General features: G+C 42.5%; 1 protein-coding gene across 5 annotated transcripts; it reads left to right on the top strand.

Annotated features, from left to right (window-relative positions):
• Nucleotides 1-109: 109 nt before the first annotated feature.
• LOC139566209 (major facilitator superfamily domain-containing protein 6-A-like) lies at nt 110-8,956 on the top strand. 5 transcript variants are annotated; one of them, XM_071387249.1, is made up of 12 exons: nt 110-314; nt 992-2,322; nt 2,480-2,550; nt 2,781-2,835; nt 2,964-3,292; nt 4,025-4,122; nt 6,762-6,923; nt 7,188-7,286; nt 7,483-7,568; nt 7,691-7,891; nt 8,073-8,123; nt 8,332-8,956. In XM_071387249.1, exons 2-11 carry the CDS (start codon nt 994-996, stop codon nt 8,073-8,075), a joined length of 2,433 nt encoding a protein of 810 aa, XP_071243350.1. In that variant the 5' UTR covers nt 110-314; nt 992-993; the 3' UTR covers nt 8,076-8,123; nt 8,332-8,956. The 5 variants fall into 5 exon arrangements, 4 of the variants coding, with proteins under 4 accessions (XP_071243350.1, XP_071243349.1, XP_071243347.1 ...); XM_071387248.1 differs by lacking the exon at nt 8,073-8,123 and having other exon boundaries at nt 122-314; nt 2,781-2,820; XM_071387246.1 differs by lacking the exon at nt 8,073-8,123 and having other exon boundaries at nt 122-314.
• The last annotated feature ends 7,075 nt before the right edge of the window (nt 8,957-16,031 follow it).

The following is a 16,031-nucleotide window of genomic DNA, read 5'->3' as shown; positions in this document are numbered from 1 at the left end:
AGAGGTTGGGTTCGCTTTAACAGATAGCAGAGACGTCACACGAGGCGGATGGTCTGGGCGAATCGAGTTCGGAGTTCTAGTCTAAATGGCCTGAACTAGGATGTGTTTATTGGTCGGAATATTTGCATGCATCTTTACGGATATTACTTATGGTATATCGTCGGTATCATGCATGCATAGGATAACGACGGAATACGCTGTATTGTAGGCAATGCAGAAAGCTTTCGATTTCAGACTGGGAGATACAACCGCCACCGCCGAACCTGCGTAGTCATAGTTGAAAGAATAGGAACACGGACCGGGGACTTTCGCAGGTAAGATTGATGACAACATTGGCGTCCAAGCTCATTTCCAATTTAAAGAGAAACTGTGCTAATTCACATTTATGACGTTTTATTTTATTGTATTGCGTATCTACAATAGTATGATTAAAGTGCGCTGTTCGGCACTGTTTAAAGTAAACGTTGTACTTTTATTCATTCAATTTGGTGTGAAGTGTTATTTGATAGTGAAATAATGCATTTCGTTTATACTTCCGCATTGGACGGTGAATTTTTTTTTCTCCACCGGTTTCACCGGTTCTTCTGATATGACGTTCCTACTCACGAGCAACATGAGTTATTAGGTTGTAACAATGTTACTATATTTGTTACACCACTTGTGCAACTTGTTGATAGCCTAATATTTATTGTAGCCAATTCTAGCCATGCTAAACATATTTACTGTATAGCATAGTGTTTCAATATGCGTTGTGTTGTAGTCACGACAGACAAATATATAAATATATATAGTTAAGCAAACTTTACTATGCATATTGTTAACCAGCACATCAAGTACATGAAGTAGGTAAGTAACAAGTGGTTTCCGTTTCCTGTGTAACATCAATATGAGTAACATCGATATTGCTACACATAGACTGTATGCTTATGATAATCAATGTAGCTTACTGTTTAGGTTACAGTAAACATGAATCTAGCTTCCTGTCTTCCAGAGATGGCTGCAGACGACAAAGTGGTCATCCTATCGGATGATGAAGAGGACCAGAAGAGGAAGTACTTCCTGGACGAACCCTTCAGCACTCTTTCCCTGGAGCTGCGGACCGACCGAGAGCCAGGCTCCACTCCAGTGTCTGCTGCAGCATCAGACACACAGTCTGCTCCAGAGACACCCATGGCCTCACCACTGAAAGACCTAGGCTGCTTTGAGAGGATATGCCTTAGTGTCAACTCCCAGCTCCTCATCTCCAAGATCTTCTACTTCTTCTTCTATGCAGCATATGGTTCCCTGCACCCACTCCTAGCCGTCTACTACAAGCAGCTCGGGATGTCGCCAAGCCGTAGTGGACTGTTGGTTGGGATCCGGTACTTTATAGAGTTCTGCAGTGCTCCATTCTGGGGAGTAGTGGCCGATCGTTTTAAGAAAGGGAAGCCATTGTTGCTGTTCTCTGTGCTGTGTTGGTTGGTGTTCAACTGTGGCATCGGCTTTGTCAAACCAGCTGCCATGATCTGTAAGGAGAAGGTGGACATCACCACTGTGGCTCCACCAATACTGCCCTTGACGACTATGATACCAATTAACGGCTCGCTACCGGACGTTTCCACCAATCACACGATGAGAAGTCGTCGGGATTTGTTTCGAAGTTACTTTCCTAGCTTCCTTTCTGTTTTGAATGGCCGTGATTCTGGCTATAGCGTACGCCGCAGGCATAGGAGAGGTGCTGATAGCAATACCACCCAATCCACAGGGGTGTCTTACGAGCAAAGCAATGCCACGGCAACAACCACTTACACCCCCACCCATGCCCAACCCAGAGTGGTGCCTAATGAGCAAGCCAATACCACTCAGCTTTTACTGAATACCACAACTATGCCACTGACCACTAAAATCCCTATCCTTGCCCCTACCCATGCCCCCACCACACATTCCATATCGGTGCCTCACGAGCTGGGCAATACCACTCAAGCTACACCAAATACTACTTCAACAACTATGGAAACCACTACCACCACCCCTGCCCCCACCCAACCCAGAGAGTACATCATTGAGTACAACGAGGATCAGGTCGAGAGCATCTTTCTCCTAATCCTCTTGGTCATCATCGTGGGGGAGTTCTTCAGCGCGCCGGCGGTCACCATTGTGGACACGGTGACGTTACAGTACCTGGGGAAGCACCGCGACCGCTACGGCCTGCAGAGAATGTGGGGGTCCCTTGGCTGGGGCGTGACCATGCTGCTAGTGGGTATCTGGATAGACCACACCCACCTTACGCTGCTCATCGACGGCGTGGTCGGCTGTATCCTGCCCGAGTATAAGAACTACCAGGTAATGTATGACATTGAAAATGTGACAAATAATAAGCAATGGGTCGCTAAGGGCAACATAGTTGATACGTAAATAAAAACGGAGTTAATTAAATTTGTTCAGTTGTTCACTCATTCATACGTTCACTCATTCTCTCTTTCTTTCATTCCTTCTCCAGGTGGCCTTCATAGTGTTTGGAGTGATGATGGGCCTGGCCCTGGTGGTAGCAACACAATTCTACTTCGACAGGTAATAGGGGCAGACATAATTTAAATTATGTTTGAAACCCTACCCTTTTAGCTTTGCCTTAAATCAATGATTTTATTGTTATTTTAGACTTCCTTTTTGTTTTATGTACTTTTATTCATCTATTTTATACAATTGCTGTTTGTTTTTAATATCTTTCATTTGATTATTTTACTGTAAATGTGTGGTGGTTTTAAATGATCTTTTAAATTAAGTTTGATTTGATTTCACAGTGGGGACTACAGACAGGAGTTGCCTCAGAGGCCGCAGGAGGTAGAGATACCACAAGTAAATCAACTGGAAAATGAAAACTCACACTAAGTGGAAATAGTCTTTCTAATTTCTTTAGCAGAAGTAAATACTGCTTTAAATAGAATATTTTTTATTATTATTTGTTTTACACCTTTTTCACACAGGTAGATGGGAACGTGGAATCTCAAGAGGGGAGCGAGAGCTCCACCTCGGACCAGACCCCCATCACTCCAGAGTCCACCACCACCGAACAGCCTTTCCACTACAGTGACCTCCTCAGGCTGCTCTGTAGTGTTCAGTACAGCACGGTGCTGTTCGTCGCCTGGTTCATGGGCTTCGGTTACGGCTTTGTGTTCACCTTCCTGTATTGGCATCTAGAGGACCTGAAGGGAACCACCACGCTGTTTGGTGTGTGTTCGGTTCTGAGTCATGTGTCGGAGCTGGCTGCTTACTTCACCAGTCATAAGTTTATCGAGCTGGTGGGACACATCAGGTAAGGATGGGGTTGTTGGTGTTCTTGTTTTTGGGAGGGTGGTTGAGGAAGGGATATCACATTATCCATCTCTTTTAGCCAAATCTTTTACCAAAAACAGCAGCAGTAACAACAACAACCAAAGCACACAGTATTTTCTGAAACTGAGGATTTCCACATTTGCTATCCCGTTTCACCCTAACTAGACATGCTGCATGTAAACAATCGTGTTCATTTAGAGTGCCTCTTGCTTGAACGTCACACAGACCATGAGCGTTTACTATAGTCAGACAGACAGACAGACCTAGCACAGAGCAGGGACATTTGAGAGTGTGGTGTTATGTTTAAGGAGAGAGGCCCACCACCCTATCAGCTCTGTGTGACCTATGTCATTTTGACGCACAATTTTCAAACATTCTTCTCTTAACATCTTGGGTGGTTATAACCCGGCAAGTAATGCAGTTACCTATTAGTGCAAAGGTCTCAAGAAGAATTTGTGCCACTGCTTTTTGCCTCACCAGTTCAATGGGCACTGTACGCAAAGAGTCATACTAACTATGCCTAGTAGGGCATCTCTTTAGACCTTGGATAATTAACGTGACAAAAGACACTCTAAGGATGACAAGCTTCTACATTCCATACATCATCCTATTTTATCTGTTTGCTTCCTCTTAAGAACTTTTGCTCGGAGTACCTAACCTCTGAAAATCTCATCACTAATTTCTTTCTTTCCTCCCTGTTTTCCTAACTTAGGGTCTTGTACATTGGCTTGGCATGTAACACAGCACGCTACCTGTACATTTCTTACTTGGAGAATGCATGGATAGTTCTGCCTATGGAGGTCTTACAAGGTAAGAGAGAGCAGGTCCGACATTGACGTTACTTCCTGTTGACATCTGACTGAGGAAAGGTTCAAATTTGAGTCCGTTGTTAAGGGCTGTATTGAGCCTCAGTAAAGTACTTCTTAGGACGGGAATCTCTGTTATTTCAAGAAATTGCTGCCTTATAAAACACCTTTTTCCGTGCCAACTAAACAAGAACAGGATAAGATATCATTTAAAGGAATGTTAATATTGATTTTAAGTGAAAAGGCCATTACAGTATCACATCAAAAACTGTCATATTAAAAGACAGTATCAACAAAAGGAAATTTAATAAGGATATCCTGGTAATGTCATATGACTAGTGAATAGGCACAATGTTACCCCTGTTTGTCTTTCTGTGGTTACAGATGAAAGATTATTTAAGAGCAGGTTGGATGGGTCTTGTCAAACACTGGACAGGAGAATATATTGTTCCACTCCCTCTTTCAGACACCTTGGGTACACAATAACCAATAGGACAGAGGTAGGCAACTAGAGTGGGCTGATTTTTGTTGAAGAGAATGGTCGGGGCCCAGAAAATCATTTTAATTGTACACTGCGAATTGACCACAACTAAGCCCAAAAAGAGATTGTATTTTGAGACACATTATTATGTATTATAATTTTTTTGGTGTGCAAACACTTGTCAACAGACTTCCTAAATGAAACACATTTTTAGATGAATTCCTGGTGATTTTACACTTTTTTATACCAAAACTACTATGCATAGTACCAACTGTAAAGTCTGGTGGATGAGGAATAATAGTCTGGGGCTGTTTTTCATGGTTTGGCCCCTTAGTTCCAGCCAGTGAAGGGAAATGTTTTAAAATATATTTTTCAAAAAAAAAAATCTCCCCCGTGGTATCCATTTGGTAGTTACATTCTTGTCTCATCGCTGCAACTCCCATACGGACTCGGGAGAGGCGAAGGTCGAGAGTCGTGTGTCCTCCGAAACACAACCCAACCAAGCCGCACTGCTTCTTGACACAATGTCCTCTTAACCCGGAAGCCAGCCGCACCAATGTGTCGGGAGTAAACACCGTGCACCTGGTGACCATGTTAGCGTGCACTGTGCCCGGCCCGCCACAGGAGTCGCTAGTGCGCGATGGGACAAGGATATCCCTGCCAGCCAAACCCTCCCCTAACCCAGATGACACTGGGCCAATTGTGTGCCGCCCAATGGGTCTCCCGGTCACGGCCTGGGACAGAGCCTGGACTCGAACCCAGAATCTCTAGTGGCACTGTGATGCAGTGCCTTAGACCACTGCGCCACTCGGGATGCCGACTGGCCTGCACAGAGCCCTTGACCTCAACCCCATCGAACACCTTTGGGATGAATTAGAACGCTGACTGCGAGCCAGGCCTAATCACCCAACATCAGTGACCGACCTCACTAATGCTCTTGTTACTGAATGGAAGCAAGTCCCTTCAGCAATGTTCCCACATCTAGTGGAAAACCTTCCCAGAAGAGGGGAGGCTGTTATAACAGCAAAGGGGGAACCAACTCCATATTAACGCCCATGATTTTGGAATGAGATGTTCGACGAGCAGGTCTCCACATACTTTTGGTTAGGTAGTGTATATGATGATTATTTGTATTTTTTTAACTAAAAACTTTGGGGGGGGCAAAAAAAAAGAGCCTGTTGCCAACCCCTGCTCTAGGACAGAGGCCCCGTATTGTATAGTGAATGTACTCATCCATGATTCTTGCAAGGACTATGGCGTTGTGTTTTGAATGGTGGCGGATAAAATGTCTTATAGGCCTACGCCTCACAACAATTTTCCTAGTAAAAACTCAATACATAAGAATAATCTCGTTATTACTGGTCATAAGTGAGAGGCACTGTTTGCTTTGGTGCTGTAGCTTCTTCCTGAGCTCTGTGTCTTAGAGGAGTGTTTTGCAGTCCCGGCCCACAAAGCAAAGTAAGATGACAATCACGTTACTTCAGCATAAGGATGTGCATATATATATATCGATCTGGCGTCTTGAATCTGTGGTCACGGAATGAGAAGTCCGTCTGCCTGACTGATGATGAATGGAAGTCTAAGTGTCAACACTTCCTTATCCACAGGACTTAAATAAAAGAGAGGCGAGGTTTCCTGTTAGATTGTTTTCCCAATTGGCGCTAATACTACAAGACAGACTGCTTTTTCTTCTATATGACATTATTATTGAAATAATGTATAACATTTTACTTTGTCATTTAGCAGACACTCTTATGCAGAGCGACTTACAGGAGAAATTAGGGTTGAGGGCCTTGCTCAAGGGCACATCAACAGATTTGTCACCTAGTCGGCTCAGGGATTCAAACCAGCGACCTTTCGGTTACTGGCCCAACACTCTTAACCGCTAGGCTACCTGCCGCCCCTACTTTGAAGAAGCATTATTATCCTTATAGGCTGTGTAATGTTTAACACCTCCATCAATGTTTGTCCTCTGGCATCATTTACATTTTAGTCATTTAGCAGGCGCTCTTATCCAGAGTGACTTACAGTCGTGAGTGCATACATGTTTGTACTGTTCCCCGTGGGAATCAAACCTACAACCCTGGCTTTGCAAGCGCCATGCTCAACCAATCTAAACTGTTTGTTTTGTCTGTCTTTCTGTCTGTCTCTTTGTACTGTAGGTGTGACCCATGCGTCGGTTTGGGCAGCCTGTATCTCCTACCTGAGTGCCGCGGTGCCCCCAGCTCTGAGGACCTCTGCCCAGGGTATCCTCCAGGGTCTACACCTGGGGCTGGGACGGGGCTGCGGGGCCATGGTGGGGGGCATCTTCGTCAACTATTTTGGTACGGTTGCGACAACAACGGCCCCTTTTGAGTAGTGAAATTGAGCAACTCTTGACATACAGCCGTGTTTTTATATTAGAACATGATTTTGAGAACCAATGAGTTATACTATTTATTACATATTTATAAACTACATGTCCACAAATAATCAACTGCCTATAAACGATGTATAAACCATTCATAACCCTGTTAAATGACACCTTAATATAAAGTGTAACCGTTAGGTTTTTTCTGTATCTGTAAAGTGCATCTTTCTTGTTCCAGGAGCTGCAGAGACGTTCAGAGGGATTGGAATGGCTTCCCTGGTTATACTCCTCATCTTCTCCTTCATTCAATGTCTGACCGGACAGAACGAGGAAAAGGGTGTGGGAGGGGAGAGCACCTCAGTTCATATTTTTTACAGACCCTGCACTGTTAGAGGAATTTGTTCTGTATAGAATGGATTAGTGGATTGCTTCATGTATTGCACCAAAAACAAAATATTTATAGAACTGCAAACCACCCGTATTTTTAACAGTGTACCATACACAAATAACCGACATTGTATTCCCCTCAATAGAGGACAGGATGCTAGCAGAGAACATTCCGGTTCCTTCCAGTCCAGTTCCCATCGCTACCATAGACTTGATGCAGAACCAGAGTCAGGTCAGAACTCTCCAAATTGTTCTACTGCTTCTTTCAGCTAACCAATTTCCCATTGTGGGACAATGGCGTGTACTATTAGTACTACTACTACTAATTACTACTACTACTACTACTACTACCAGGTGGGTGTGATGGTGCCCCGCTCTAACCCTAGACCCCCGGCTAAGAAGACGAAGCACCAGGAGGAGCAGGAGGATGTTAACAGACCTGCCTGGGTGTTGAGTGGATCCCCCTGGGTCACCATAGCCTTCGCTGTCTGCCAGATCAGAGAGATGTACTGCATGGCCAAGAGTAGTCTACCCTCAGAGACACAGCCACTGCAGGTAGGATGATGAACGGTAGTCATCTTATAAAGATGTGTCAAATCTCAATGAGAAGTCTTGTCCTCAGATATGCGAATCGAAGGTTTAAGAATTTCAAGCCAAATCATGTTCTTCTGTTTTTTTATAACCTTTTAAATATTTTACTTCAATGGGATTTATTTTTATATCGTATGATTAACAGTGACAATATGTGAACGATTTCTCCCCACGCCTTCGTGTGAACTAAAGGAAGGTGAGACTGTGTTTGCTCTTTGTGTGCACTGTAGAGGTGAATTCGACACTGTCTTTGTGGCGTGCGGTGGTAAATGTTGTCAAACGTCCTATGTGCCTGTGTTTGGTTTACTAGTTTAGTGCATGGTTTGGTTATATCTTTAGTGTATCCAAAACATTTTGTCGTGATTGATTAGCCAATGATGTTATATTATCTCGTCTGTTGCCAGGAGCAAAATGATCAGACCTCTTCTGAATACAAGGCAGTGGAGACTGAACACAGCGCAGAGCAACAGGAGTCGCCACACCACCGTAACGGTTCCCCCAGCAGCATACCTAGCAAGGCCCACCCCGCAGAGCTCCCCGAATCCCAGCCCTCTCCCATACCAGACTAGGGGAGCTCTGTGGAGCACCCTGCCTTTTTCACCTGGTAACTTTGAGGCTTCACATCAACTGTCTAGTACCAACCCTTTCCGGCAGTAGATTAAAGGCTTGAGTTGAGTTTCGAGACGGTACTTACATTCACTCGCGTGTCTCCTTTGGTTCCTGCGACATGTACAGTAGGGAAGGGGTAAGGAGCAGTGAGCACTACTCCACATCGATGACTGTGTGCTGTAAAAAGTACTGAATGATAAGCTTTCTGTGTGTGTGTGTGTGATCTGGCATTGTGTAAATAGAATTTGATCTAGAAAGGATCAAAAGGGATTGTTGCCTTCTAGAATGTAATGTATTTATTTCATCTGTGTCTTCCTGCACGTGCTTCTGACAATCATGTTATTATTTTGACTCTTGGGATGAAATGATATGTGTGTGTATACAATAAAAATGTATTTGTAGATAAATCATTAACTTTCACTGCTTTTCTGGTGTCTCAATTATATTATGGCTGTCTATTCCGGCATGTTTTTAAAATCCTAAGAGGAGACACTTGGTGGCAGTAGTGTACCGTATTGAAGTACTAACCCTAAACGTGTGTGTGTGTGTTGTGTGTTGAGGTCAGGGTGTGCTTGCTGTTGCTGCTGATGGGAGTGCGTGGGAGGACAGTAATAGTGTTCTCTTTAGAAACTACACCACAATGCCATCTGCAACATCCCTTGTCTCGCCAGAAAATATAACCTAATATTGATGTTGAAGATGAAAAAAAAAAAAAAAGGATTTAATTATTGGACTTGTTTCCCCCGAGTCGTCTTTGTTTTGAACACAGCAATTAATGTCCTTCATTATCATTATTAGGTGTTCTCTATATAAAGTGATTCCACAATAACAGTCTCAAGAGACAAGACTGACCGTGGCAGCTGTCTTATCCAATATTGTTAAGCCTGTTGTCTACATCTAAGGAATTAATCATTTTAAAATTTTACCTTAAGGTTTCTCCATCAGCTGCACTCTATGAATCAGTTCATTTGAAAGTACTCCATGAATCAGTTCATTTGAAAGTACTCTCATGAATCAGTTCATCTGAAAGTACTCCATGAATCAGTTCATTTGAAAGTACTCCATGAATCAGTTCATTTGAAAGTACTCCATGAATCAGTTCATTTGAAAGTACTCCATGAATCAGTTCATTTGAAAGTACTCTCATGAATCAGTTCATTTGAAAGTACTCCATGAATCAGTTCATTTGAAAGTACTCCATGAATCAGTTCATTTGAAAGTACTCCATGAATCAGTTCATTTGAAAGTACTCTATGAATCAGTTCATCTGAAAGTACTCTCATGAATCAGTTCATTTGAAAGTACTCTCATGAATCAGTTCATTTGAAAGTAATCCATGAATCAGTTCATCTGAAAGTACTCTCATGAATCAGTTCATTTGAAAGTACTCTCATGAATCAGTTCATTTGAAAGTAATCCATGAATCAGTTCATCTGAAAGTACTCTCATGAATCAGTTCATCTGAAAGTACTCTCATGAATCAGTTCATTTGAAAGTGCTCTATGAATCAGTTCATTTGAAGGTACTCTCATGAATCAGTTCATTTGAAAGCACTCCATGAATCAGTTAATTTGAAAGTACTCCATGAATCAGTTCATCTGAAAGTACTCTCATGAATCAGTTCATCTGAAGTACTCTTATGAATCAGTTCATTTGAAAGTACTCCATGAATCAGTTCATTTGAAAGTACTCCATGAATCAGTTCATTTGAAAGTACTCCATGAATCAGTTCATTTGAAAGTACTCCATGAATCAGTTCATTTGAAAGTACTCTCATGAATCAGTTCATCTGAAAGTACTCCATGAATCAGTTCATTTGAAAGTACTCCATGAATCAGTTCATTTGAAGTACTCCATGAATCAGTTCATTTGAAAGTACTCCATGAATCAGTTCATTTGAAAGTACTCTATGAATCAGTTCATCTGAAAGTACTCTCATGAATCAGTTCATTTGAAAGTACTCTCATGAATCAGTTCATTTGAAAGTAATCCATGAATCAGTTCATCTGAAAGTACTCTCATGAATCAGTTCATTTGAAAGTACTCTCATGAATCAGTTCATTTGAAAGTAATCCATGAATCAGTTCATCTGAAAGTACTCTCATGAATCAGTTCATCTGAAAGTACTCTCATGAATCAGTTCATTTGAAAGTGCTCTATGAATCAGTTCATTTGAAGGTACTCTCATGAATCAGTTCATTTGAAAGCACTCCATGAATCAGTTAATTTGAAAGTACTCCATGAATCAGTTCATCTGAAAGTACTCTCATGAATCAGTTCATCTGAAGTACTCTTATGAATCAGTTCATTTGAAAGTACTCCATGAATCAGTTCATTTGAAAGTACTCCATGAATCAGTTCATTTGAAAGTACTCCATGAATCAGTTCATTTGAAAGTACTCCATGAATCAGTTCATTTGAAAGTACTCTCATGAATCAGTTCATCTGAAAGTACTCCATGAATCAGTTCATTTGAAAGTACTCCATGAATCAGTTCATTTGAAGTACTCCATGAATCAGTTCATTTGAAAGTACCCTCATGAATCAGTTCATTTGAAAGTACTATCATGAATCAGTTCATTTGAAAGTACTGTCATGAATCAGTTCATTTGAAAGTACTGTCATGAATCAGTTCATTTGAAAGTACTCTCATGAATCAGTTCATCTGAAAGTACTCCATGAATCAGTTCATTTGAAAGTACTCTCATGAATCAGTTCATTTGAAAGTACTATCATGAATCAGTTCATTTGAAAGTACTCTCATGAATCAGTTCATTTGAAAGTACTCTATGAATCAGTTCATCTGAAAGTCTAATAAAAAATGATGACATTCCCATGTTCCTCAACGATCTTATTGAGGCAAACACCAGTATAATATTTGTTTACTCTTGACCACACGGACTCGCACATACATTAGTCCCGCTGCAATGCCTTGTGGTTACATATGGCTTTGCTGAAAGCGTTGAGTCGTGAACAGGTCCTATTTATGCCTGTGGTGTGGACACTCCAACATGCTAGGACATGATAGGACCGAACAGCTGCCATGTTCAGTAGGGCATCATGGGACTGTTGTAAGTACTGTAGCAGCATCCTTTTAGTTATTTGCACAGTACTGTACACTGATGAAATAGCTACACATGGTAATAATCACGCTGATCATTGGAATGATAGGTGTGATATGGTGTAGGCCTGCGTGATCTTTTAGGGACACTCCAGGATAGTTCAACATGTGCTACGTGTTATAGCGGAGAGGCAGTGAATTGATTATTGGAATGTTCCGACTGTGTTGGTTTCTCTCTGGCTGTACCATCGAGGCCCCCTCCCTCCGCAGAAGCTACACTGCCTTTCCAATCCAAACTGCCTCAACGCCTTTCATCCCAAACCAAATAGAGAGATTCAATATCCATCTCTACCATCAATTTAAATGTGGTTTTTGTTTGTTTTGCTTTGTGTGCGCTTTGAGATTATTTTATTTAATGAAAAGCACTATGCAAGTTCAATTATTATTTGTATTATTATGTGTTTTGTGTATATTGTAGGCCTAGGACCTTTTGACAACATCTAGTAGATGAAAATGCCTGATTTGATTTCCAGTGCAACTGATGCAGTTCTACACATAAGTCACATACAGTCACCAGGGTCATATTGTTAAGTTGGTGGAAAACATTTTTGAAACAGTGAAAGTGGTAGCCTAGGCCTACTACCTAACTGTGTCAAATTAGAGCACAGATTGTCGCTTTCCATTGCAAACAGTTGTGCTGTGGTGGCTGTGTGCCCTACTAAGCATGACCCAGGATGTCCTGCAGAGTGAGAAAAAGTGCCCCGTGTGACACAGTGCGAGGCTTTGTCTCTACCGTCATCAATACAACCATACATAACACCTACAGGGCCAGCCTCTAGCCCACAGCCCACACCAGCCCCAGCCTTAGCCTGCAGGAGGCACACCAGGGGAGCTCAGAGCCATGGTTACTCCCACCAATACCCGGTCGGGCAGCAAAGCCGCAGGATCCAAGGAGCAAGGACAGTGTGGAAGAGTAGAACGACTCCCCCAACCCACAGCCATTTAGGCCTAAGTAGTGGTTCATCGAGGTCTAAGCAGTTGACTTAACATTTCAGCACTTAAATAATTGGTATGTCAGTTTCTTGTCAAGTGCAGAGAGAGATAAACAGACTCATCCCTTTGGATGAGTACATATGATAAGTACTGTAAAGTACATGTGAGGCAAACTATGTTGCTGAGGTTTTGTGACTGAGTCAGGGACTTGATTTGCGGGTGGGCGTGTGAGTGGGGGGGATCCTAATCCCTAGCGTCTGCTGTTGTTTTTCATGCCTGTTGGGTTGAGATCAAAAACTTACCGGCAATAATCATGCAAAATTGTTTGGCTTTCGCTTCAAAGAGAGCACCAACATTAGTTTTACTCACTCTCTTGTTTGTATAGTTTGTTTCATCAGTTCTACTCGTTTTTTTATAAAGGGAACCGGGTTCTCTTTGATAGACTGAGGATACAATGCAATGTCTCTGAAATAAATGATCATATTAAACCGTCATTTAAGAGCACGAGTCTAGACTTGGCATCGGTGTGAGGTGATATTTCCCCTGCGTTAGCAGATTGAGCTCCAACGCCATCAGAGCTGGTGCACAGTGGGGAAGATGGCCGAAGACCGGCAGAAGTGGAGAGCCTTTGTTGCTGCCCTATGAGCCAGCCCAGTCGTGATGGGGATAAGTGAGTGAGTGAGTACATCGGAAGATAATATGACACACATTAGCTGGGCTAGGCGGTGGGCGTTGAGGGGGTCTCTGGAACCTGCGTGATCGTAGGCCCACCCACATGGGTAAAACCCCCGGGGTTTAGGAATGTAATCTCCATTCATTATGACTCTGAGAAGCCCACTACGGACCCTGAGTGTGGGCCGATCAATCCCCTAGCCTGCCTCTGTGTTTGTCATTAGGTACTAGTCTGGCGTATCTGTTTGTAATAGACAGACCACTATTTACTGGGGGGAAATTCACTGCATTTTCAGCTGCTGCATTTATGAACATATAGATGCACAATCAACATAGTGACATTGATCTAAAAATGGCGTCAAGTTTATTGTAATAATACTACCTCATCAGTTCTAAGATTGTAGTACTTTTCTCAACCCACACCCACACTTCCGCCCACATACACAGCACACTCTGCCGCCCACACACACACTTCCACCCACACTTAGCTCGCAGACACATGTTCACTCAGACGTAAGATGCTCATGGCATCAGACACAAAAACACAAAGTAATGGGCTATACGTTACATACTGTTTAGGGTTCGCCTACAAATTATATTTTTCACTTACTAACAAAACTATGAAAGTCAACTATTCACATGTATAGTTTAATAGTGTTTAATGCATAATGTGTTATAACACCTGCATAAGTGCTCATGTCTGTAAATATTGAATTTATTATATTCTAATTGATGTGTTATTCATGTCCTTCATGTTAACCATTTTGAGACCAGGAAGCTTCCTCTGGTGTGTGTGGGGATGTTATGACAGGGTAAGGCGAGGGACTGACAAGCGCACACGTGCGTGGGTGTCGGTGAAACGTGTTTGTAATTGGTACAACAGTGAAGATGTACAGAACACTTTTAAAAAGAGCACTTATAGAAATCTGAAATACAGTACCGATAAAACGATTTGAGGCAAATGGAAAATATATATGTTATCTCATCTCTAAAAGTGGACATATTCATTGGAAAATATATATAGCCTATATGTAGCCCTGTAACAGGGTGCAATGCCGGGTGTATTCGGAGAGTGAGAGAGTGTGTGTGTGTGTGTGTGTGTGTGTGTGTGTGTGTGTGTGTGTGTGTGTGTGTGTGTGTGTGTGTGTGTGTGTGTGTGTGTGTGCGTGTGCGCGCGGGCGGGCGGGCTCTGGCAGGTCAGGGCCGTCCAAAGACAGGATTAAAGGAGTGGGTGTGCTGCTGGAAACTATCTGGGCTGGATGTACCTGTTCTCTGTTACCCTGGCCCTGTCTGGCTGTGTGGAAAGCACATCATTAAAACCACACAACTGCTGCTCCTCTACTCTGCCTGTGTCCCAAATGGGTACCTATTCCCTGTTCCCCATAGGGCTCAGGTCCAAGGTAGTGCGCTATATAGGGAATAGGGTGCCATTTGGGACGCATTCTCTGACTCAATTACCTATCCTCATCATTAATCTTCTTCATAAAATATAAATAAACTACAGTAAATAGTAGCTAGTCGGTTCTCATCTCTGTTCTCTGGTCTCATAGCTTCACAAGGATGGGAAATACAGTATATGCTCCTCTACTCAATTATCTTGATAATTCATCTTCTTGGTAAAAAAAAAACTTAGCAGCTAAAGTAGTAGCCTAGCTTGGTAAATACATACTCATAATTATAATTTTTCTTAAAAAAAATGTGCAGCTGAAAAAAGTAGCTCAGCAAATATAGATAGTAGTTAGTAAGAGGAGTCTCTTTTCTCATGAGTACAAGAAATGTGCGCTGAGAGTTTGTTCAGTAGCAGTGTGTAGATTCTAGATATATTCTAGATCTATTTTCCCCAGGATAAAAACAAAGCCTCATCATCTCCCTAAGGCTGTGCTGTGTGCTGTGGCTGCATGGCCTACTTGCCAGAAATAGCTCATTGATACAGAAGCAGATTGAGTTATCATAACAGTAAGCAGGACGCTTTCTGTTGTGTCTCTAGAGAGAGCAAGCCTTCCTCCTTTCTATAATTTGTGATAATAATGTGAAAATAAGAGTTTATGTTCACATGACAGTGAAGGACACAGAATGAACATCTTGTTCTGTGAGTTGATTATGTGTATTGTAGACAGTCCACGCCCAAAGTGAAATGGGCAATGCACAAGTCTGAGAGTATATTTGGAAAAGGGTCTGGTGCCAGCTGAAGATTTGTGTGGGTGTGTGTAAGTCCTTAGAGAAATGTTTGTGGTTCCCATGCACACATAGGGCAAAGTCCCCCTTCTCTCTCTGCATATATTCCCACTTACTGCCTCAATTCTGAGAGTGATCTGATGGGTAAAACACTAAGACACTAAATTGTCATGGCAAGAGACTCAAAATAAATGTTTGTATAGAAACATAATTTGCATATACTAACGTGTTTTATCCAAAGAGTGAAGGAGTAAAAAACATCTCAATCAATAAATGAAAATATCAAATAACCTAATTACGTCATAGATGATATGAGCCAATCCTTATTAGTCTATCTGAAATGTCAACAGTTTCACTTCTATACCGTCATATAGCCAAAAGGGCGTTTTAGGATCCACTCTCCCCTCGCCTCACACCGTCCCAGTTGACCGGCGCTGCCTGCCTCTGCCACTGCTGAGATGTGGTGCTTGGTATTCCATGCAGAAGCCTCCCACGCCCCTGTCCGCCCACGCCAGGATTTGCGTCACGCAGGCGCGTGGGAGTGAGCACTGTAGCAACCGCGGAATATCCCAATTTCAATCGCCGGGGAGGAGG

This window comes from Salvelinus alpinus, chromosome 38 (genome assembly GCF_045679555.1).
Source record: "Salvelinus alpinus chromosome 38, SLU_Salpinus.1, whole genome shotgun sequence".
In the NCBI taxonomy this organism is placed as follows: Eukaryota; Metazoa; Chordata; class Actinopteri; order Salmoniformes; family Salmonidae; genus Salvelinus; species Salvelinus alpinus.
The sequence above is the reverse complement of the archived record's forward strand: the minus strand, read 5'-3'. Positions and strand labels throughout refer to the sequence as shown.